The sequence below is a fragment of the Eurytemora carolleeae genome, unplaced genomic scaffold (genome assembly GCF_000591075.1).
Source record: "Eurytemora carolleeae unplaced genomic scaffold, Eaff_2.0 scaffold515, whole genome shotgun sequence".
Classification (NCBI taxonomy): domain Eukaryota; kingdom Metazoa; phylum Arthropoda; class Copepoda; order Calanoida; family Temoridae; genus Eurytemora; species Eurytemora carolleeae.
This window is the reverse complement of record NW_019396621.1, coordinates 176,584-201,476: the sequence shown is the minus strand read 5'-3', so window position 1 is coordinate 201,476 and position 24,893 is coordinate 176,584. Positions and strand designations below refer to the sequence as shown.

Below are 24,893 nucleotides of genomic sequence, written 5' to 3'. Positions count from 1 at the left end.
CAAGGTAATTGGACTGTATGTGTACCTTTAAAGTATCTTATGCCTGATATCCAAGAAGCCAAATATTTCAAATTTTGAATTTTTTGCGCTTCGCGCANTCTTGGTATAGGGATGCTCACGCGTTAATGAAATAAATCGTTACGCCTAATAACGCATATAGTTACGCGAAACTTAACTAAACGGCCATAACTCGTCAAAAAGAGGAATTATGATTAATAAAATATAAAGTCAAATCTTCTATTTAATTTACTTTACTTTGACGTGAATGAATGAAGGGTACAGACTATATACTGTATAGGGGTTTGAGTTAAAATGAAAATCAAGTTTACAGATGTGAGGGCGAGGGGTGTTTCCTCCCTAAATTTAACAAGGAAATTAACTAACTATATCAACCTACAATATCTACGGGACAAATACTTTTTAAGCAGTTTTTTTGCTCCTAATAAATGGTCTTTTTATTTATAAAAGGACTTGTTTAATTATTAAATAATTCTACTTTTATTTTTAAAAGTTTATTTGAACAGCCTGTATATATATGTTAGGATGGAAATATGTTAGTTTACTTCATTCTCTCAACATGACAGGAACTGTGATATTCAATATAAATAAATATTAAACATTGCAGGGACAACTAGAATAGGTGGAGGGAGAGGGGGGGGGGGGCAGTCGCGTTTCTCTTTGCTTTAACCCTAACTCATTTACCCCTGTAATACCGAACTATAACGAAATCTGATTAAAAATTGTAATAAAATTGAAATTGTAATAACATTTCCATTCAAATTTTAACAGTTCATTGATTTTGTGAAAAAAAGTAATTTTATAAATACCCAGTATTCCATGCACTACTACACAACTATGGAAATTGTATAGCATACAAGCTAAAGTGCCCGGCATTGCCCGTAAAATTTTAAAAACACTTTAGAAAATAAAATTAAAAATTTCTAATTTTGATAAGAATTTTGGCCAATTTTGTCCAGTCGCTTGGTCAGCTGAAGCAAATATATATATTTATAAATAAATATGAGCGTAGACCTTTATTTTTTATTTTTTATTAATTTTTATTATTAAGACATTGTGTCACCAGTTCTACTTCTATGCTCGCGGTTTGCTCACCTCGAACCACTTTTGCTTTTTTGAAGTACAAGAACATCTTGAATAATGGCTTCCATGAATAAAACATATATTTATAAGGAGTATTTGGCAAGATCCTCATTGATTTTTACGTCAAAATTTGTATATTTGTATTTTTCAGATTTTTGTATTTGTCATATTATTTCAAATTCTTAATAATTGTTCATACGATTTTTAAAAAAGTAAAAAAGTAGGGAGGGGTATTTTAATAAAAATGAAAATCATGGTAATACTAAATACAAATTATTATTTTATGAATACTTAGGTTTCTTTTAAAAACATTGTGCTTGCATTTAAAGTTGCAATGTTTTTATTTTTAATTCATTTATTCCTAAAACTTGTTTTAAGAGTACAGCAAATTAGAAATATAATGTTTTCATTGACGCCTTCTTTTTCAATCCGTCAAATTCAATTCAAATTCATTAATATTCCTTCATTCACTTTAAGGCTGTTATGTTTTTGTTAAATTAACTCACGTACGCCCAAAGCATGCATTTTTAAAGATTATTTAATTGGATGATTATCAAAATCTATCTATATATTATCGATTTTTAAAAATCAAAACAAAACAAATAAATATTGATTAAATCTATTTTCTGCAGACAATTTTTTTCTTCAAAAATTGTTATTTTTTCTGTCCATATCAAGAGAAAACGTACCGACAGTACATTTCTTTTAGATAAAACAGACGTATTTTCCGAACCCTTTTCATCTTTTAGAGTTAGAATTTGGGTTATAGTTGTTAGATTACTAAAATATAAAATAAACCTAATTTAATTATATTCAATGTTTCAAGATTCAAGCCGGGGCTCATTAAAAACCGGTTTTGGGCGGATTTGAGACGCGGCTCAAACTCATTAAATTCGGACTCTGGAGAACATTAATTCCGGAAAGGTTTAAATAACTTATTTTTATCCATGTAAAAAGGAATTATGAAAAAGACAAATAAAAGAAATGTTTTTTACTCTGCAACTTTGTTTTTGCTTCCTTTTAAATTAAAGATAAAAAAGTCATAGTAAATGAATTTTTAATACCAGAATGAAAGTGAAAAGGTGAAAAATTGGAGGAAGCAAAGTTTTTGATTTATTGCTTGAATATACGGAAATGTCTTGAAGGTGGAAGAACAGCAGAATCCCTGATAAATGATTACGAGGTTCAGTATGGTCAGCTCAATCTAACCCATAAGCTCAGGGTTGTCAGACGGGTCAATAAATTCATTACGCTTCTCATCTTAGACGTTTTCTTCTGCTTCTTTATCATAGGTAAACTCAGGCACACCCTCTTGTTTCCACCGGAATTCCGGGTTACGGTTTACGTACGGAAATGATCCGGCAATTTTTTCCATTTCCATTATGGAAAAGGTTCCGGAAAACCGGAATTCCGGAACGATTTCCGGAACGATTTTTTTCCGTAAAACGGAAACTTCCGGAACGTTGTTCCGGAATTACGGATCGTTCCGGAAATTTTCCGGAAATTTCCGGTTTCCGGAACATCTGGTACCAGAATTACATTAAAGTCTTACATATGTAAATACAACACTAACAATATATGGATGGATGCCGGACGGTAGAAAAAGTAATACTCAATAATCAATATTCAAAGTTTCTATAGTGTGAAATGTAACTGATAAACCGAGGGGGGGGGGACTCTACCACTAGCAGGGCAGTAGCTAGCGGGGGGGGGGCAATGATCCTCGTTTTTTTCTTCAAATTTTCAAACTTTGTAAATATGAATTTAATTAAAATAAGAAAAATTCTTTAAGTTCCGGTTTACGGAATGGAAATTTTCCGGTTTACGTTACGTAAACCGTAAAAATTTCCGGTTTACGGAATGGAAACCGGAAATTTTTCCGGTTTACGAAATGGAAACTGGAAATTTTACGGTGTCCATTCCGTAAAAATTTCCGGTTTACGAAATGGAAACCGAAAATTTTTCCGGTTTACGATATGGAAACTAGAAATTTTACCGTTTCCATTCCGTAAAACGGAAATTTTTCCGGTTTACGTGACGTAAACCGGAAAATTTCCGGTTTCCATTTATACCGGAATTATCCCGGAATTCCGGTTTACGCAACAAATTTCCGGATCATTCCATTTCCAAAATGGAAATTTTTTTTCGGAAAAATGGAAATCCTAGTTTCAATACTATGTTTCTATACTAGATATAAACAGACTGTTCATAAGCTCTCACAGGCTAGGTTAAGCGGGCCTACAGGTTGTACCGGCACGACATGCTACATTTCCAGGAAAGGTTTTTGACTGCCATCTAACGGCCACTTTTTACATTTAACACCAATTTTACAATTTCTAAAGAAACAGATCTAACTTTTAACAAAAAATGTAAAATTTATGAATTTAATCTAATTTTGGAGGTTTTGCATTTCGTATCCGAAGGATCCTTAAATATCCTTGACAGACGTCTTTTTATTGGTCGTATACTCCAGTTGTACACAATGGAACCTGCTGTGGAAAATATCACATATTCTAGCCTTTATTAGATCTTTGTACTAACATAACAGTATAATAAAATGTCGATTTTTTAGAAACAATACTTTTTTCTTCTAATTTTTTATAAAGTAATGCAAGACGTAATTGAACTATATGTGTACCTTTAAAGTTTAAAGCATCTTATTCTTATGCCTGATATGCAAGAAGCCAAATATTTTGAATTGATTGTTCAAATTTTGACCCCCCTCCTTTGGAGCTCCTAGGGGGGGGGGGCAAACATTATTTTTGGCGCTTCGCACAAATTTTGCCCCCCCCCCCATATATTTCTTTCTGTATACGCCCTTGGACGTTAAACATTGTCACCTGATTGAATTGGACACCACTGGAAAGTTGAAACTCTGGGTGGGCAAGAAAATCCTCAAGCAAATTTTTTCTCGAAAAAATTCAATAATATTTTGTTGTAGGACCTGCAGTTATTGCGTTCTGGAGGGGGACCTGGGATTTCACAGTTTACCTGTTAGGTCTGTTCAAACGTGAGTCATGGATCAGCTGATTCAGCATGCCGTCATGTCTGTTTTTGCCGCCATGATTGTTTCGTCCATTTTGATTATTTGCATGTTTTATTTCAATCAGCCATTCATTAGCGGGTGTCATTACACAATGATAATAATAGATAGCCTGCAGAATTTTAAATTTGATTGATGTTGTTCAATTTGAACGAATGAAGTCTTAAAATTGAATATATTGCCAATTTTGAGCCACCCAAACAATAAATAACCTCATGTGAACAACGGAAAATCTGAAAACAAAGATTGCTTCTCGTGTTAATTTGTGTCCATGTTGTTTGATCGAAAGTTGTCTTCATTGTATTAATATATACGACAACCAATGTAATAAAAACAGCCGCACCGTGTTGAACTATATATCTATTCTCTATTAATCATAAATTTCAATCCTTGGGAATCTTTGGGAATCCTTTTTCAGTTTAAAACTTTGAGTAGAGATTTTCGTTTTCGCGTAAATTTCAAATCTGAGAATTATGATTTCTAGCTCTTACGAAAATTCAAACTTATTTGTACCCTCACTGATAGTTTATAACCGTGAATAGTCACTTTTTACTGTGGGAAAAGCATGTTTTTTTGTGAAAATATGTAATGTGTAAATAATTATGTAAATGTATATTGTATATACTTTGGTATAATATATATGTATATAATTTGGAACCTTGTAGAACTGTAAATAATTATGTAAATGTATATTGTATATACTTTGGTATAATACAAATGTATATAATTTGGAATAGTAGAACGGTAAATAATTATGGATTTGAATTAGAGATGTAAATTATTCAATTACAATTGTACAATCTCTACCTCACGATAACTCTATGTAAATTAGTATTCTGATCAAACATTGAGATCTGAACAATAACTTCGTTCGTTTTTGAACATTTTTAAGGGTTTAAAACCTTTTTATTGATTTATTGGCTTCTTTTCCGAATTTTCGAATTTTATTAATTAAAAGCTTTCTTTTATTAGATTATGTAAAAATATTACCGCATGAGAGATGATATAAGGAAAACAACTTACCAAACTTTCGGTTTGTTAAAATGAATGCAGGTGTATAATAGTATTATGTGAACCTTCTTGAAAACATTTAAAAGAAGGACATTTTCGATTCACAACGGTACCCTTTCTCTCATGAGGAATGAATGAAATATCCTAGTTTTTCTAGGAGAAAATTTACCATTTCTAATAATCAACTGTGGTTATCCAACAAAGAAACTTCCGGATTTATGCCTCAGAGACAATAAATGAAATTAAAAGAATTGAAACGTTTTGAAATTTAGGAACTATAGATAAAAATTATTGGAATAAAGGAAGAATATCATTAAATTATCCTTAGTTTTTTATTTTACTGCGGGCACAGCAAAGAAACAAACTATGTTTATGTCAATTTTTTTAATCGGGTTGATATTGAAGTAAATGTTTTAATTGCATAATGTTCATCGTGAACATTCTGATGAAATATTAAACTTAAAAAATTCCAAATTTTTTAATATAATTTTTTATAATATTTTTAGATGAAGCGGAGGTGGACAGATATCTATCCAACTTTATATCTTTAACTGTTGGGTTTACAGCAACTCTACTGATAGGTTAGATTCATCAAAATATGTTTAGTTCTATCCTAAACAAAACTTTAGAAAAACTAATACCATTGATTTTGATTCATGTTGGAACTTTGAACTATATGAATAACAAGAGTATGTACATTTTTACTGTAGTGTTTTTTTTGCAACTATTTCCATTAAATAATTCAAATTCGTCTATTCTTCAAATTTGAAAAAAACGGAAAAGAGTTTTAGCCACAAAATTAAATTTTCTAATCATTATATCTTTGCAGCCTGGTGTGTTAGATCAAATAAACTAAGTTTGAAATAGCAAAGATTTACACCATCAGGTTACAAATTAGACAATTTTAGTTTGTGGCAAAAACTTTGTTCCTTTGTGTTATTTCCATAAATTATAGATTTGTTTCACAGTAATCTAGGAGATATTCTTGGAAACCCCGGAGATCTTAAACACACCCTAGCTACCAGGTATGTTTCACAGTAATCTAGGAGATATTCTTGGAAATCCAGGAGATCTTAAACACACTCTAGCTACCAGGTATGTTTCACAGTAATCTAAGAGATATTCTTGGAAAGCCAGGAGATCTTAAACACACCCTAGATACCAGGTATAATTCACAGTAATCTAGGAGATATTCTTGGAAAGCCAGGGGATCTTAAACACACCCTAGCTACCAGGTATGTTTCACAGTAATCTAGGAGATATTCTTGGAAANGGGGGGGGGGGTGCAACTCTTACCAATACATTGCAAGTATAATTTATACATATAGTGGGAATTATTTTTTTGAGCTTAAAAAAAGATACTTATCACTTTGACCACAAGTTTTATTTTTAGGATTTACAGTGTTCTTTGGGGGATTACTGATATTATGCTCTGGAAGGAAAAAATACAAATATTAATATGATTTTTTACATTTCCCCGTATTTTATTTTCTTATACATTTAATCAATGAGTTCACTTTTAAGGGACTGTCTTTGTTATTTCAAGTGATCTTACATTTAACAAGGAGCAGGCCGAGCATGCCCGATTGAAAACAAAAAACAAAAGAGTAAAAATGCGAATCATTAATGGCATTCTTAAAAAAGATTGTGAGTGTAATTTTTAATGACAATCCATGCAAAGATTGCAAAACCTGATTCACAACGGTACCATTGAAACTTAATTTATTCATTAATATGAAGGTTATATTGTCGTTTTTCTAAGATTAAATAATTAATAATTAAACACTGCAGTAAAATTGCACAGGTCACTTTTGAAAGGTCACGAAGCGTTGAATTGGTACCGTTGTAAATCAAGCGTTGAATTGGTACCGTTGTAAATCGGACATTGCCATCTTTGAGTAGAGGGTCACTTCAATATACGCCCCATTAAATGGAGTTCCATGTTAAATTTCGCCAACAATACTTTTAGATTTTGATTAAATTTAAATGAATATAAATAAATGTATATGATGGAGTAGGGTGTATGGGACGGGTTGGATCTGGTGGCCGGGATCCATTGGCAGGTTTCATTATCATCTCTATCAGTAGGAGAGAGTTACAATACATTAAAAGGGAACAATCGCGATTTTTTAACTGTCTTCACGTCAAACTAAAGTAAATTTCACGAACGATTACAATCTTGAATGTGTTCACTCATATCTCATCTTGATGAGGAAGTATTGAGAAGATCAAAATTTTTTTAAATTTCTAATCAGTAATTTCTAATCTGGAATTTCTAATCTGTAATTTCTAATCTGTAATTTCTAATCTGTAATTTCTAATCTGTAATTTCTAATCTGTAATTTCTAATCTGGAATTTATAATCTGTAATTTCTAATCTGGAATCGGATGAATATTCTTTTCTCTGTTTTTTGCATTATTCCAAAACTAGAGGATCTACGAGGTCACAAAATTGTATCGCATAATTGTGACCTTCTTTTTCCGTCTAGTTTAGTTTGCATGTTTTTTTAAAGAATAACTCTGAATAATCAAATCTGTACTCTATAGACTGTGTGAAAATGTTCCACGTCAAATTTAAATAAAGGAGTTTGTGTCTTTGCCACAAACTCTAATTTTCCAATCCCCTTTTCTTTACAACCTGATGGTGTAGACCTTTGGTATTTCAAACTTAGAGTTTTATCTCTCAGAATGCATAGAATTATCAAAATATCCAAGTTCTACTATATATAAAGGGATTCGAAAATCAGGGTTTGTAGCAAAGACTTATTCCTTTCACGTTAGATTGAAGTTTTCATGTTTTTAATTAAAATTCCTCTATTAAGTTATATCCCTTCAGCATGTTTGATAAAGGTTTATTGTTTAATTAATTTGTGTTTAACATTTCGAACATGCAATTGCTAGCATTGAACTTATATCGCGAGGGAGGGGGTGCAGAGCCTCCATGAGCCCCGCAAAATTGTCTCCAAGCCCCCGGCCGTATTCGCAGATGATTATTTAAAATGACCTTGCGCGCGCCACCCCTAAACGTTAGAATAAATATTTTAGAAGTAATAAATAACATTTTTTTTAAATATCAAATATTAAAATAGTTATGCAGTGTTTTCTTGAATATCCAAAAAACAATGCAAAATTATTAAAATGTCACATAATTTTTCTAAAATTTTTTATGCATTACTTCTATTATGTTCTATTCTAAAGGATAGGGGTAGCGCCAGGTCATTTAAGATACTCATATCTGCGAATTCAGCGGCTTGGATACCATTTCGCGGGGCTCATAGCGTCCCTGCCACCCCCTCCTTGTCCAGAGTAGGTTCAGAGGCTAAATTCGGGAGCTTATTTGTCAAACAAAACCGGGTCCATAAAAATAGTATCAATTAATTTTTTTTTAAACAACCAATCCAATTTCTTCAATAATATTTAGAATTAGAAACCAAGTTTGATAATTTAAGCTGAAATTTTGGATTAAAATACATTTTCCTAAGAGTTGGAAAAATGGCGCGAACTCTCTGACATGTTTTACAAATTATTTGTTAAATGATTATATTGTAACTCCACTGTGTACAGGGGTTATCATTCTTTCAGTGACAAGAACACTTAAATCTGCTCTGTCTATGCCGGTAAATATTTTTAAACATTTTATTTGTATTAAAAATTGTATTTTATTTTTAAAGACTTTTTTTCAAGAAAAAACAAACAATTTCGTAAAGATTTAATTTAAATTTTTCAAAATTTCTTATAATTATTATTAAACTTTTATGACATTTAAGAAAACAATATCAAATTATTAAAAAAATTTTTTTAATAGAATAAACATTTTTCATCAAATAAAGAAATTCATTTTTTCATAAAAACTTGTTTTCTTGGTTTTTTTTAATGTTTAAATATATTTTTGATTTATTTGTCACATTTCAATGTTTTTATATACAAAATCAAAACCAAGCAAAAAGGTTGAAAAGGAGGTGGTTGGTCTTTGGCATGGGTATTGTTTCCACTAATTACTTTCCTAGACTGTATTTATACTTAATCGGCAGGTTTAGTATACAAAAATATTTTCAAATGGCAAAGAAACTTAACATTTTTAAATTAACACATTATTATTTAAAATAAGATTTTTATTGAAAAGAACTGTAAAATTCGACAAACATTCAACATAAATATTTGGATTGAAATCATTTCATAATTTCCCATTGAAATCACTTATATTTCAATAGTAATAACTATCCTCTCAGGAGTCGGAAAGGTCATGTGTGTGTGTCTGTACTAAAATAGTGTGTGTAAGGTTTACCGAACTTGTCTGCAAAGCAGTGCGACTGGCTTTCTAATGTCAGACCAGTGCCATTTCCTTTCCCTTTATTCCTATTCCTTGTATCCTCTCTACAACATAGCCCATAAATCAATAAATCATGTACTACTGTTGTATCCTAGATTGTTCTTAATAAGAAAGAAGATAAACCATGTTCCTGTTATAGTCCGTAATCCAGCTTATGTTGCGGAAGTTGAGCTGGATGAAGATGAAGTTAATCCAGTAGATCTAACTCCTCAGGTCAGTGGAGATGATCCTATTGTCACTGCACCAGCCTCAGAAGATGAAGACGTAGCTCAGGACGTAGAGGATGGCAGGGATGACGATGAGGAGATGGAGGAGGTCCCACAGTTACTCCAGGACATCAAGAGTAGTCTGGAGGAACTTAGTAAGGAGCTTATAACTATTCTGTCCCCTGCTCTTAGGGACTCAAGCTCCCCTCAGCCCCCTGTAGTCCCCCGTATTGAGGTATGGGACACAGGGAGGGCTTGGGAGCGTGAATACAGACTGTATCCTGAATCTAGTATAAAAGAGATCAGTGACAGACTGTCTAGCCAGGTGTTGGATCTTCTTCGGATCATGCACGAGCGGATCAACCAGCAAACCTGGAATGAGAAAGATATAGAACTGATTGACGGACTGAATAATATATCAGTCATGCACACTAGACTTAGTAAATTAACTGAGAAGGTGCTCAACGGTCAAGCTAAGAAACCTAACATGTAAAGGGATCATGACTGATCATTATGTCATCAGATTATCTCCATGTAATAATATGTATGCATTCATGAATATGTAAATAAATATATCAACACTAATGAAAGCATATTCTATTACTTTGGGTGTTAATTATTGCACGAGCAAGTAATTATATAAAGGTTTACTCCTCGTGATGGAGATAGCCCGAAGTATAATGTGCCAGGTTGCAAAGATAAGTAATTGCATAAGGGTTAGGTCCGAGTGATGGAAATAACCCGATGTGCAATGTTATCAGGTTGCTAAGATAATTGATCTTATACAAGTTAAATAACTTGAAGCGTGATCTTATCAAAGTTTGCTAATTTAAGTTTGCCAATTTATTGCACATTTTTAGTAGTAAGAGCATACTACACTACTCACTAATCAAAGTCGCAAAGTCGACGTTTAAAATCATACAAAAATAACGACGACAAGAAATGTATCAAAAGTTATAAAGTAAACCAATTTAGCTGTTAAGGAAAAGGTTGAGAAAATAAAAATTTTATCTTATTATCGAAAATAAGTAATCTTATTTAGTTATTTGTTTCTGTAATATCTTATTGTTTACAACGGATTTTCTGTCACAGATTTCCCAAAATTTTCATTGAAAGACGACATTTGAAGAATTTGAAGAAATCTACGAACAAATTCATAAAGAATAAGAAATTCATATAATCGATTCTAACACTGATTTATTGACAAATTCCTATTAAGAAATATGTTCCTAAACATCTAATTTTTGTTATATTAAAAAGAATTGATTCTCAAAACGCAACTACCTAAATGGATGATTTTAAACACCGACTTTGAGCGCAAACTCAGTATTTATACATCATTAAAAGGTTTTATATGTTTCAAATGAATCCTAAACAAATTTCTCCACAATACTACATTCTCAGTTCAACTACCATACATTACCGGTCACTCCCTTTAAAGTACGACTAAAGTTAAGGAAAAATAACAATTACAAAAAGTGTACAGGCCAAACAGCTACCTCCTTCTTTGTGTTAAACATCGCTATAATCTCTGTTTTTTACAGGAAAGGGAGCGCCTAGTTTATGTATATTTCTAGATTGGTATATGTGTAGACGAACCAGCGCCTAGTTTATGTATATTTCTAGATTGGTATATGTGTAGACGAACCTAGTTTATGTATATTTTCTAGATTGGTATATGTGTAGACGAACCTAGTTTATGTATATTTCTAGATTGGTATATGTGTTGACGAACCTAGTTTATGTATATTTCTAGATTGGTATATGTGTAGACGAACCATCAGAACATTTAAGTTCACAAACCTTCCTAGAGACGGATAAATCAGACCCAATTTTCAGGTAATGCTAAACCAATCTTTTAATTTTTAAAAAAAAAGTTTTAAATAGAAAAAATTGCTCCAACAATTTCGAAAACACTAATATTTAAATTGACTAAAATAATGAATCTTTTCAAAAACTTTCATTCTTTTGCCAGAAGTATTGGTTTTAGAGATTGATTATATAATCTTAAAAAATGCCTTCAATTGAACTTAACGATTTACAACGGTACTTCTGGTGTAAACCTTCAGCTGAGAAGTAAAAGCTAACACAGATTCCGTTTGAAATTCGATAGCTTTCGGTCAGATCGTCTTTCCAGATTTTTCTAACAAGATAATCGCTAGGAAATGTCTGAGATTTGTTAAATTTTGCAGAGAACCCTAAGATTTTTTACATTATCTAAATACTAATTACCAAAATCTAAAAATCATATTTTATTAATTAAAATTCGAAATAACGAAACATAATATTAAAACTGAATGAACACGAACATGAATAGATTGATAATTTGATAATCAAAACATGCCAGGCTTGTCAAGTTAAGCTATTAGATATCTGTAGGCCTAGTAAATATGTAAAACACATGCATTAAACTTAACCTCACAAATATCTATTTCAAGTTAACAGAATTTTATCAATATTGAATTGAATCTCATTTTTTTTATTTTATTGAAAGAAAACAGTTGATTTAAAGGGAGTGTCTGGCTAGACTTTGTAGTTGAGCTGAGAATGCAGTATTGTAGAGATTTTTTTAGGATACTGCATTCTCAACTCAATTACAAGGCTAGCCAGACACTCGACTTTTAAATTTTATTATAAAAATTTAGAAAATTAGATTTTTAATTAATTTACAAAGTTTAATATAATGATTTATTTTATTGATTTAATGTAAACATTTTAAATTGTTTAAGTAATTTCAAGCCTTTTTTACTTATTGATTGATTGATATTGATTGTTCACTAGACGACTATGTGATGGGTTTGTGAGCAGACTTCTTGAGATTTGTGTTGTATTAACATGGCATGGAGCCTGGTCCTTTATAGATATAGCTTCAGGTATAAAGCTGGTCATGTCAGGTATGAAGCTGGTTATGTCAGGTGTAAAGCTGGTCATGTAAGGTATAATGCTGGTCATGTAAGGTATAAAGCTGGTCATGTCAGGAATAAAGCCGGTCAATTTATGTATGAAGCTGGTCAAGTCAGGTATAAAGCTGGTCAAGTCAGGTATAAAGCTGATCAAGTCAGGTATAAAGCTGGTCAAGTCAGGTATAAAGCTGGTCAAGTTACCAAAATTTTTATTTTATATTGATTAATTAATTATTTAAAATAAAAGCATATTATGAGTTGGAAAATATCTTTTTTTAAATTTGTTGATGAAAAAATGTTGATTTTATAAAAAACATATCTGTCTATTTGTTTTATGTTTTTAAAAATATGCAGAATTCTGTTGTATCTGCATTAAACTTTATTTATTTTCCAAGTCATTTTTAGGAATTACTTCGGTCAAAGTTGATCATAAAGTGTTTCGAACTACAGCAATAGGTTAATGAAAATACATATATTTTTTATTATTATTACATCAATACATTTTTTTACATGTTTATCTTCACTTATTACTTAATATTTGTACTTTAACGACTCAACATATGTATTAAAATTTAAGGATTAAGGGTGAAAAATTTTACTTTTTACTCTAAACATATTGCTCAGTGTTAAAATGTTAACATCTTTCTCAACATTTTTAATTTCAATATCAGAACATTTTAGAAGCTAAAGAACAATTTTCAATGATGTATCACTCGTTATCTGTCACAGCATTATAAATTAAAATATTATCACAAATTAATGGCCTCCAGATTGGAAAAAAGTAAATCTAAAAAAAGAAATGCTCTTTTGATTTGAATATCTATAAATGAGTTTTTTAGAATTACGTAGTAACGTACTAAGTTTTTTATGGACGCTTCCCAACCACTCAACAATTAATGTCATTATCGTAATTTCTAGTGACCCTTTATGCAAAGATGGCAATATGCGATTCACAATGGCACGCTTAAAAGCTTTGACTGTGAATTATAATTTTGAAAACTGATTATTTTCAATTGTGGTTTCTTTACAAAAGTGACTTGCTCATTTCTACTGCAGGAAAACATATAGGAATTGATTGAGACGTGAACAACAAAACAATCTTTCACATTATTGAGTTAAAGATTTCAAGGGTACTGGTGTGAATCAGCTGCATTACAATTTTTGCATGGAATTGGAAGGTCACTTGAAATTAAGCTTTAAGTCCCGCGGGTTAAGGTCTGACCTTTTTTTGAAGTCGAGAAAAGAAACTTTTAGTTCTCTTGAGAAGACAAAATACTTTTAAACTTCCAAGAATCTATATTTTTCGTCTACAAGGTCCGGCCAGAAATAGAAAAACGTTTTACATTCGGAATAAAGAAATTAAATATAAAGTATGATTTTCTGATCCCTATATCATGCAAAGACCTTATAGATATTTCAAACTATAAACTCTGTTAGATCAAATAATCTAATAACAATACACCATCAGTCGGCAAAGGTAAAGGAATTAGAATATTTGAGTTTGTGGCAAAGACTAAAATTCTTTTAAGATTCTTTGAAATTTTTCAGACGAGTTGGGTTGGAGCTCAGGTTTCTCCGGGTTGGTTTGTTTACTGGTCGGATTCTTAGGAATCATTTTCATCTTTCTCATTCAGTTCATACTCATCAATACTGCATCATCCAATAACAAGGCAAACAGATTTTAGATCAATATTTAATTGTATTTTCTTTTACAGATTTTATTGATTTATATCATTAGGATTAAATACAAAATATAAGAAAATAATGATGACCCCAAATTATTGAAACACACCGATTTTAAGGTTAAAATTTCTCCTAATTGTTTTAATTTAAATTTTATTATAAATGATTTGTCAATGATTTAGCTTTTTTCTTTTTTCTTTTTTGTCGGGATATGCGTTTTAAAAGGAAAAGTAACAAAGCGCTACACCTGGCTACATCCTAAGTTGTTTAAAGAAGGTGGGGGGGGGGGGNGCGCGCTCCTCAATTGGTAATGTCCAGTCTCCACGATCACAATTGGTAATCAGACAAAAAAGGGTAAAATTAAATATACGATATTGACCTCTGTTAATGGCCCTATGGTGTACAATATTCTAAAAGCTTTTCTTAAAACTACTCAGTTTCGAAAATAAATCTATTAATTTGCCATTAGAAGAAATAATTATAGTGAACTAAATACTTCATTTTAAATAGTGGCCGCGATGAGACTGATTTTTCTAAATTTTTTGTTCTTTCTATGCATGTAATTAGTTTTGTTCTAGATGTTGAAATTGCGTAGGCGAATAGAAAAAAAAGAGGCAATTTCAACGACGACATTTAAAATAGTGTTTGAATGAAGATGGCGGATTCCAGCCCCTCTGTGTGCTGGCATATATTCAACTATATTTTCACATTAGTCGGTATATTTATCACAATAGCAAGGTTAGTATTTCTGGAGTCTCAAGACCAAATTGGAATACACAGACTACCTTTTATCAATTTAATTAGATACGCTTCTAACACTATCGTCTATACAGGATTAGATACGCTTCTAACACTATCGTCTATAGTACAGGATTAGATACGCTTCTAACACTATCGTCTATAGTACAGGATTAGATACGCTTCTAACATTATCGTCTATAGTACAGGATTAGATACGCTTCTAACGTACTATCGTCTATAGTACAGGATTAGATATGCTTCTAACACTATCGTCTATAGTACAGGATTGCTCAAGGGACGAAGACCTTAATCTCTTTAAATCTGACGATTCAAAGTTTAACTAAAATTGTCTTTCTTTCATTGTTATTTTTATGTCGTATTGAAATATATGGCGAATGTACAGTTGCAGGGAATTAAAAATGGAAGCAGAAATTAATTCTGTACTGTCGTCTCTGAAGTCTTATCCTTTGTGGGTAACCCTGTATCCAAATTGCAATCATTGCATTCTGACTTCTGAGTTAATTTTTTCCTATTCTAAGACTATCTTTGATCGTCTTTCTTAGTTTTCCACAAAACTCTTATATGCCACTGTATTTTTCTATTTTTAGCTACAGTGGTAGGAAATAATATCAATACAATGAAGACGATATTTTGATTTAAATTTTGATTGTTAACACACTTTTTTGAACTACAAGTTTACTACAGGGTGTCCCACATCATATTAGACCGAGAAAGGGTCTAAATTACGATTTTCAGGACTATAATTAGAAAACTTAATTAGAATGAATCATTTTGAAAAATAACATAAGGCTTATATAAGTATTTTCTTGCGAAAAAAGATAAGTTTTTCGAGTATTAAGAATTTAAGGATTTATTTTGGCGTTAAAGATTGAAGATAATCTAATTTGATATGGGACGCTCTGTAGTAATCAAAGAGAAGCTTTTTTAATTGATGCAGCTTCTCTTTAATTCTATGTTTATGTGTTACCATGTTGTTTAACAGCTTAATATAAATCAAAATTGAAATCAAAAGTCGTCTTTATCGTATTTATATAATCGCCTACCACTGTATAAAATAAGGATTTCTCCTTGATTCCTAATCAGACAAAGGTTTATAGCGATACACTGCCACACTTTAAATAAAGTGTGGAGTCCTATTAAACTACAGTTGTCGATACAATGAAGACGACATTATCTTTCAATTTTAATTAATATTAAAAAGTTATTTTATTGTATTGGTATGAACACCGACCACTGTATCAAATTACTCAAGTTAGGAAAGAAATCATTCTTTTCATTAAATATTTTATTATTTTTAGTTTCCGTGGTGTTTGGTATACCCTGGATAATTACTATGTAACAGATAATAAATATGCAAGCTATATGTCTGCTACAGTTATAGGTGAATAATATATATAAACTTATCTTGTCCGTTTCTTTCTATGTTTGTAACCAACAAACGTCAAAACGGCTGAACCGATTGGGCTCAATTTATTTCTGGGACCTCATGCATGACCCCAGGGAAGGTTTGTGGATGATAAGTAATGGATGGAGGATGATAAATTTACAAAATATTTTATTATTTTTTGATGATGAGTAATTAAGCAACTTCATCTCACTATATATATATATGTATATATATATGATTGAAAAATATTTAAGATATTTGAGCAATATTAATAAAAAGTCCAAATTCTAAATAAATTCAATATTTATACAAAAGCTAAAGAGACCAGCGTTGCCCGTGGAACTTCACAAATTTCCAACTTTATTATTTAGATATAGAAAAAAGGATTTCATTGACTTATTTATTGACTTACTTCACAATTCATAAAATAGGTGTTTGCTCTATTTATCATTTTTTTAAACTCTCCAAGCTTATCATTTTGAAATTCAAAAGTTAGATTAAATGCTCTCTTTAGAGAATTCAAAAACAGCAAATAAATGGATATAAATATGTTGCACCAAACTACAAAGGTATCCAATTGCCAAAGTCATGAATCATGAGTACAGTGAGAACCAGAAAACTCTGTAATCAATAAGAAGACGAGTTTTAGACTGAGTGATGACTTTGAATATTCTAATGTACATGCGACACAAGACACTTTAAACATTGCTTCAATGTCGTCTACCTATTCCACAGTTTATGAGATTTTGTTTGTGAAAAGTTTTTTATTAAGGTTATCTTATACTCCTGGCCTTCGGCTGCAGTTCATGCCTTCATGCCGGCATATACAAGGATGATCCAAGTTTAGGTAATTTCATGCCTTCATGCCAGGAAATACAAGGATGATCCTTCTTTAGGTAAGTTCATGCCTTTAAGGTATACCTTAAAACTCAGGTTTAAATTGAATAAAAATTGGAATTTNGTGATATACAAGGATGATCCTAGTTTAGGTAATTTCATGCCTTCATGCCGTGATATACAAGGATGATCCTAGTCTAGGTAATTTCATGCCTTCATGCCGGCATTTACAAGGATGATCCCAGTCTAGGTAATTTCATGCCTTCATGCCGTGATATACAAGGATGATCCAAGTCTAGGTAATTGCATGCCTTCATACCGTGATATACAAGGATTATCCCAGTCTAGGTAATTTCATGCCTTCATGCCAGGAAATACAAGGATGATCCTTCTTTAGGTAAGTTCATGCCTTTAAGGTATACCTTAAAACTCAGGTTTAAATTGAATAAAAATTGGAATTTCAGCTGACACTTAACATTTTCCTACCTTTTCGTTCTTTAGTTTTGGACTCTGAAGAGCAACAGCATAAGGTTAAAATGTTAGAATAAATTAACTATATTTTACTACTTCAGGTGTTTCGGTGACATTCTATTATTTCTCCCACAAGTACGTTGTAAGTCTAGGACGGACGAGTTCAAAGACGGGTTTGAACGGAGTTTCCGAGATTAAAGACCTGCTCAATATGGACCCTGAGAACCTGGAAACTAAACCTAGACTTGAGACTGGAGGTACAGGGATCTCTTCTCAGTCATAGTAGAAAATGATCTAGATCTATGCATTTGTTCTCTTATAAATTACAGAATAAATTTTCTTATACAATATTTAATAATTTGCACACACTCCCTTTAAAACTCTTTAATCCCTGTGCTAAATTTTAAGAAACTGGATACTCGCCACAACGTAATCCCTATATCTTTGCAACACTTTGAAACTCTTTTATATTTCTAATACAATTTATAGTTTAAAATATCAAAGATCTACGAGTAGGATGCAAAGTAGTAAGGATTATATTATTTGTAACGAGCATCCAGTTCCTTTAATTCACTAGCACAAGTTAAAAAAAAAATATATTAAATTAATTAATCAATTCATTTGAAATATAGAAAGCAGAATAAAGGCAGACCAAAATTTGGAAAATTAAGAACTATGGTTATTGTGATTATTATTTCCAGTAATTGCCAAGTATTTGAATATTTCTGCTCGTGATAAAATATCAATAATTTCTATATCTTAATTGAATTTCTCTTCTCTTTTGTTCAATTCAATACTTTAACAATGCCATTCTCTAAAACTAAATGTAAAAATATATATTCATCGTCATTTATGCTATTTTATAAGCTAGTCAAAAATATACAGTTAACAAAACCAAATTAAACAAGTATAAAACAATGTGTTCTGCAAATTCTCAATTATCAGTCCAATTAGAAATCATCTGTCTCCATGCTACTCCATTTTCTTCGGTTTCTCCTGAACAAATTCAGATTTTGATTTTTAAAATCTTTTAAATTGAAAAGAAATTAAAAGTAAAAGATGGAATTAGGTCTTTACTTCAGCATTCTTAAACTTGCGTTGTTGTCTTTTTACACTTTTTCATCTTGTACTTATCCCCGGCAGAAAAGAATGAAAGAGAAAGAGTGAAAATGTTATGTTTGATTGGTCACAGCTTGATGAAACACGGTTCGAACTTTTAAACCAGGGGCGCATACAGGGATTTGTCAAGGAGGAGGGCTTACATCTTTTCTTTCTATTGGGACTCAGCATCAGTTTCACTGATCCAGGGAGGGGGGCTGGGCAACCATAATACCTTGATCACTCAATTACCATATTATCTTGACACCCTGTACCTTGATCACTCAATTTCTATATTATCTTGATACCCTTTACCATAATCACTCAATTTCCATATTATCCTGACACCCTTAAACGTGATCACTTAATTACCATATTATCTTGACACCCTGTACCTTGATCACTCAATTTCCATATTATCTTGACACCCTGTACCTTGATAGCTCAATTTCCATATTATCTTGACACCCTGTACCTTGGTAGCTCAATTTCCATATTATCTCGACACCCTGTACCTTGATCACTCAATTTCCATGTTATCTCGAAACCCTGCACCTTGATCACTCAATTTCCATATTATCCTGACACTCTGTACCTTGATCACTCAATTTCCATATTATCTTGACACCCTGTACTTTGATCACTCAATTTCCATATTATCTTGATATACTGTACCTTGATCACTTAATTATCCTATTATCTTGACACCCTGTACCATAGTCACTCAATTAGCATATTAACTTGACAAGTTGACACCCTGTACCTTGATCACTCAATTTCCATATTACCTTGACACCATTGTACCTTAATCACTCAATTATCCTATTATCTTGACACCCTGTACATTGATCAATTTAATTATTTCCATATTTATTTGAACACTCTGTACCTTGATCTAACATGTAGGTGAGCTAGGCAGCCTAGGTTGACCAGAATAGCTAGAATAAATATTCCAAAGACAATCCCCAGTTGGGAGACACGGAGATGCCATTCTGCAGAGTCCTAGAATATATATTATATAATATAGACAAATATTAAATGTGTGTGTAGATGTTTTGTATAACTAGCGAAGTTTCCAAGGTTAGTCATAGTTGCTCCAGCCTTTTACCCGCGCTTGGCCTTAAATTATGATTTTAGCTGAAATGCCCGGAGTTGCCCGTAGAATTTTACCCAGAGGTTCACTAAAAAATGTCAGGCAATTTGGTCCAGCCGTTTAGCCAGCTAAAGTGAACATATATACAAGGCAAAGCTTTTAACTATATAACTTGTAAAAGTGCATGTACATGTAAAATTGTATAATGTGAGTAAATGTAAATACATGTAAAATTGTTGAATGTTGCTGTACATGAATGGATCATTAATAAGTATTTTCTAAAGTTTTTATTACGCAATACTTCGAGTACTGAACTAGAAAATACTGGATCAAATAAAAATAGTTTTATTTTCCCTTTTCAAACCGTTACATAGTGACGCATTGAGATTTTATCAAAAGTAATACGCATATTTTTGAATAAACTTACAGAAACTATTTTATCATTTTTTTTTTGTAAAAGTGTTAAATATGTAAATTAGTGAAATATAGAAGAGGTGCATAGGATTTAAGTATATAGTCCTATATACCTGTATTTAGAAGAGGTGTATAGGATTAAGTATAAAATTCTATATACCTGTATATAGAAGAGGTGTATAGGATTGAAGTATATAGTCCTATATACCTGTATATAGAAGAGGTGTATAGGATCGAAGTATATAGTCCTATATACCTGTATATAGAAGAGGTGTATAGGATTGAAGTATATAGTCCTGTATACCTGTATATAGAAGAGGTGTATAGGATTGAAGTATATAGTCCCAAGGAAGATGAATGAGAAGAGAATTACTAGAAGAATGGTGTAAACAGTTCGCTGGCGTTGTAGTTTAAGTTCTGCAGCTTTACGGAATACCTAGATATAGCAGAGTGTTTGAGTGTGTACCTGGAGACTGTAGTAGTAGTAGTAGATACTACTCAGTATACCTAGTACTAGGGTAGTACTGAGTAGGATTAGTATCAGATAGAGCAGATTTCTCTGCCTGACCAGTTTATCATCCTTCCTCACATATACCTACGGAAAGTGGGACTGATTCAACAAAATTACGATTTTATCAATTTTTTCTTTCCTGATTTATCAAAAAATTATGGAAGCTCAATTAAAACTTAATGCATGCCTCGCATTTTTTTATTATAAAAATGTCAAGAATACAATTAACTGTTGCTTATTTTATGAGGCCCTCCCTCCATTTAATAATGACAATGTCAGATTCGTAACGTTACCCTTTAAAGCGTTGTATAATCAATTGTATGCAATTGATATCAATTGTATGCAATTGATATCAATTGTTACAATTTTCAAAACCGATTTAACTCAACTGTGGTTTCTCTTCAAAGTGACTCGCGCCAATTCTACTGAAGGGCTCATATAGAAATCATCAGACTCGTAGAAAAACGACAATATCTTCCACATTTCTTATCAGACGTAGGTATCAAGGGTACCATTGCTAATCGGGCTTTACCATCTTTGAATGGAGTGTCATTTGAAACCATTCTTCCAAACCCTTTTAAAGACACTTGAGAAGAACCATGACGTGTATCTTGTATCAAAATTATTAAAAGATTTTTTTTTACTCTGAAAATAGACGTTCAAAAGGATTTGTCCATTGTATATGTAGTAAAATTTTTTATAAGGTAACACAAGCAATTAAAACCTGAAAAAACGACAATAGCTTCCATATCATTGATCAGATAAAGGTCTTAAGGGTACTGTTGTGAATCCCTGCACGGAGGGTTAATTGAAATTACGCTTACAGTCCCTTTAAAATATAATCTTGTTACCTCTGATGATAATGGAATCCTGAACGAATCTCGAACTGATTCTCCTCTGAATAATATCAAATAAGAGATTTAGTAAAAAATAAGCTTTTTTATGCCAAACTAAAGTAAAGTATACGTAGGATGAAAATCTTATTAGTTTTAATCATAACTCATCCTAATAATGAGCTATTAAGAGAAACAAAAATGTTTAAAGTTTCTGATATATAAACGGATAAATTTGCTTCTCATATTTTTGGGTTACATCAAAACTGGGGGAGCTACGAGGTCACAAATCCATACCAGTAATGTTGCGGAAATTTAACCTTCTCCTATCTAGTGTTTTATGTACTGTGAGAGACCAATTTAGATTGATTTCAAACATAGGGTTACTTACAAAAGGATGATTTACTAAATTAAATTAATCTTAAGATCAGCTGAATCTGAGTTTTTGTCGCGCAATTAGTCTAATTAATTAATTAATTAATTAATTAGACTAAGTTCATTAATTTTTGATTTAGCAAGGAAAAGTGTTTACAACTGCAGGCAACTTAAACATTAATAAATCAACTGAAAAAAATATCATTCGTTGTGGGAAACCCTGTCTCAACTGTTCAGTCCGGTTCAATTCAAGAACCGGACCGACAGCTAACCAGCTAGAGCGACTGTACAGTACACATACAAGTTATACCAGGCAAAACGGGACGGTACACCAAATGAACCAGTCCCTTCTCAGGATATTCACGTGGTATTAAGAATGTATCTTTATAGTTCGGGAAAGAAGCCGAAAATATAATCGTGCTCTTTTATTAAAAGATCATTTAATTGAGATTTTATCGAAAGTTGATTCTAGGGGGGGGGGGGTGGAGGGGGTGGAGAAGGGAATTAAGGTTGAGATTTTTGAATCTTTAATTTGCCTGCTTCGTGGTCTAGCCAGCTCCTCATCCGGGAACACGTCACGTGGTGTGTCCAGGGGCGTAGAGATCTCCAATCTTTCAGGACTCATAACTTCCATTCTAGCCCCTTCCAGGGGGTGGGTCGTGTCACCCCTGTGGGGCTCATCATGGTATTCAGGGGCATCTTTTGGAGAGTTCAATGGAATTGGGGTGAATCCTTGTTTTTCTACAGACACCATTCTAAAACATGATATTATTAATATTTTTACTTAAACGAGAATCAATGACTTATATCACTCACAATAATTTCACCATGGTATAATTGAGAATATCATTTATTCTAGTGCATCCAGGGAAAATAATTAACAAGAAAGAATTTGCTAATGAAAAAAAATCAAGACATGAAAAAAACTTTCTATTCATGAAAGATTCTTTTTATTCTAATTAACTTGATAAAAATAAACAAAATATGCACGAAAAAAGTATAAGGTGTGATACATACAATTCAATCCATAAAGTTAATTCAAGTTATGCTTTGTATTTGCTCACATAGCTCAGAAACAGAATTTAATAAGAAATAAAAATGTAAATATTATTTAAACATGAAATTTTTTAATTACCTTGCAAATATCAGGAATTGAAGTGTAGAGATATTTATCAAGACAACGATTAACCGAATGAATTTATCAGGGTGTACTGGCCAACTGATTACAACTTAACCCTAACGTCTGCAAAGAAAGAACCCCCCCCCCAGGGCCCTCCTTCTTCCTAAACACACCTTCATCGCTACCTGGGCGACCTGGGCTGAAAACTGCCGGTCAAGTTACCGCGCAATAATTCAACCCTCGTCAAGAAACAGGATTTACAAAATATTATCAAATAAAAATCTGATTTTTAAAATATGATATAACCGTGATAATTGTCTACTCTTATTTATTAAACAAAAATCGGAAATATTTGGGAAAAGAGATAAGTTTTAACCAATACGTAATTTTAGCTGAAACTTTGATCCTACATTTTTAAAGGGTTTGTCTGAGGAAGGGGTGGGGGGGGGGGGATTGGAATTCGTATAAAAAATATAAGAAAGGGATGCAAATCTTATAATTTAGGGTTATTCACAAAGGATGATACTTTAATAACGACCTGAAACTCTTTAAACTATCAAACTTAAGGTCATAATCCGATTTTTTTTCTTGTAAATCTTAATAAATAGATTTTGAAAATATAATGAAATGATTAAAAGCAGAAATGTAGATTTTCTTTTGAAATATTCTTGTATGGTATTAAATTTTGTTTCCAGGCTTTATTTAAACTTCTTTAGAAATGTATCTATTTATTTTACTTAAGGTTATTGAGAACATTTTCCACAACAGTTTAAAATTGCATGAGCTTGCATTTTTAGTTGCACGATTTAAAAAAAATGTTATTCTTGTAGCACTGGTTGTTACTTTATTTTTATCTTTAGTTTGACGAAAAAACTCTAATTTTAACAGGTTCCTGAAAAATTGTCTGACTTGTCAGAGTTTTGTTAAAATTCAGTTATTATAATATTTATTCATGTTTTGAGCCAAGGAAGGGAAAGTCTGGCTTGGTGGTCTCCTCGTCTTAAATTGCGGTGAGGGGAGGGGGGTTCATGTTGGAACATAGAGGGGAGGGGATTCATGTTGTGACTTAGAGGGGAGGGGGTTCATGTTGGAACATAGAGGGGAGGGGATTCATGTTGGAACATGGAGGGTGATAAGATAGGATAGGACGAGTTAGAAGATAGGACGGTGAAGAGGACAGAAGATAGGATAGGACGAGTTAGAAGAGAGGACGGTGGAGAGGACAGGGGGATAAGATAGGATAGGACGAGTTAGAAGAGAGGACGGTGGAGAGGACAGGGTGAGAATAAGACGGATAATAAGACAGGTTTTAGAATACATCATGAGAGAATATAAAACAGAACCTGAAAAATCTGAAAGAAGTTTAATGTCGAGACCCCCTGGTTTAAAATTAGCATGCCAGAGTAATAACATTTTTCGAGATTATGAATAAATTGTAGTTCATGATTCTTCAGTTCAACGTCTATAGGCGTAAAATTAAATACGTTTGTTGTGAAAACGTGATACCAACATTGTAAAACATTTCTTTAACAAATTATTTACCGATGAAGTGAAGAAATCCTATTTTTTGTGGAGAGCAAAGGAAGGATTTTTTACAAAAATGTATCATTCAATATATTGGAGAAACAGGAAGGAGATTAGCTGATAGGTTTAGAGAACATATAGGTTATGTAAAAAGTGCTAATTTGACACAACCTACTGGAAATCATTTCAAC

The 24,893-nt window shown here is 32.1% G+C and overlaps 2 protein-coding genes across 4 annotated transcripts; one reads left to right on the top strand and one right to left on the bottom strand.

The window, feature by feature from the left end:
• The first annotated feature begins 543 nt into the window (after nucleotides 1-543).
• Nucleotides 544-18,084, top strand: LOC111706445 (uncharacterized). The gene is made up of 15 exons (XM_023479322.1): nucleotides 544-553; nucleotides 2,184-2,393; nucleotides 4,043-4,099; nucleotides 5,662-5,736; nucleotides 6,111-6,180; nucleotides 6,549-6,594; nucleotides 7,174-7,243; nucleotides 8,720-8,772; nucleotides 11,448-11,530; nucleotides 12,473-12,564; nucleotides 14,143-14,264; nucleotides 14,933-15,015; nucleotides 16,338-16,420; nucleotides 17,199-17,273; nucleotides 17,836-18,084. The coding sequence occupies exons 1-15, from the start codon at nucleotides 544-546 to the stop codon at nucleotides 18,015-18,017; spliced, it is 1,311 nt and encodes a 436-aa protein (XP_023335090.1). The 3' UTR covers nucleotides 18,018-18,084.
• Nucleotides 18,085-18,549: 465 nt separating this feature from the next.
• On the bottom strand, nucleotides 18,550-23,345 carry LOC111706456 (uncharacterized). Of its 3 annotated transcripts, XM_023479335.1 has the most exons (7): nucleotides 23,194-23,339; nucleotides 22,595-22,813; nucleotides 21,702-21,747; nucleotides 20,644-20,775; nucleotides 19,722-19,834; nucleotides 18,668-18,730; nucleotides 18,550-18,635 (listed from the first exon to the last, which is right to left on the bottom strand). In XM_023479335.1, the coding sequence occupies exons 2-6, from the start codon at nucleotides 22,810-22,812 to the stop codon at nucleotides 18,685-18,687; spliced, it is 555 nt and encodes a 184-aa protein (XP_023335103.1). In that variant the 5' UTR covers nucleotide 22,813; nucleotides 23,194-23,339; the 3' UTR covers nucleotides 18,550-18,635; nucleotides 18,668-18,684. The 3 variants fall into 3 exon arrangements, with proteins under 3 accessions (XP_023335103.1, XP_023335104.1, XP_023335102.1); XM_023479336.1 differs by lacking the exon at nucleotides 20,644-20,775 and adding an exon at nucleotides 20,806-20,934 and having other exon boundaries at nucleotides 18,556-18,730; nucleotides 23,194-23,345; XM_023479334.1 differs by having other exon boundaries at nucleotides 18,556-18,730; nucleotides 23,194-23,337.
• Between the last annotated feature and the right edge of the window lie 1,548 nt (nucleotides 23,346-24,893).

Excerpts from the sequence above, each read along its gene's own strand:
- LOC111706445 (XM_023479322.1), top strand. Across the intron at positions 14,265-14,932 it reads CTGCATCATCCAATAACAAG|ATGGCGGATTCCAGCCCCTC; the intron begins GCAAACAGATTT and ends GTTTGAATGAAG. Across the intron at positions 17,274-17,835 it reads CAAGGATGATCCAAGTTTAG|GTGTTTCGGTGACATTCTAT; the intron begins GTAATTTCATGC and ends TTACTACTTCAG.
- LOC111706456 (XM_023479335.1), bottom strand. The coding sequence starts at position 22,812 with ATGGTGTCTGTAGAAAAACAAGGATTCACCCCAATTCCATTGAACTCT. Across the intron at positions 21,748-22,594 it reads CTGGCTAGACCACGAAGCAG|AGGAGAATCAGTTCGAGATT; the intron begins GCAAATTAAAGA and ends GATATTATTCAG. Across the intron at positions 19,835-20,643 it reads TACACCTCTTCTATATACAG|GACTCTGCAGAATGGCATCT; the intron begins GTATACAGGACT and ends TATATATTCTAG.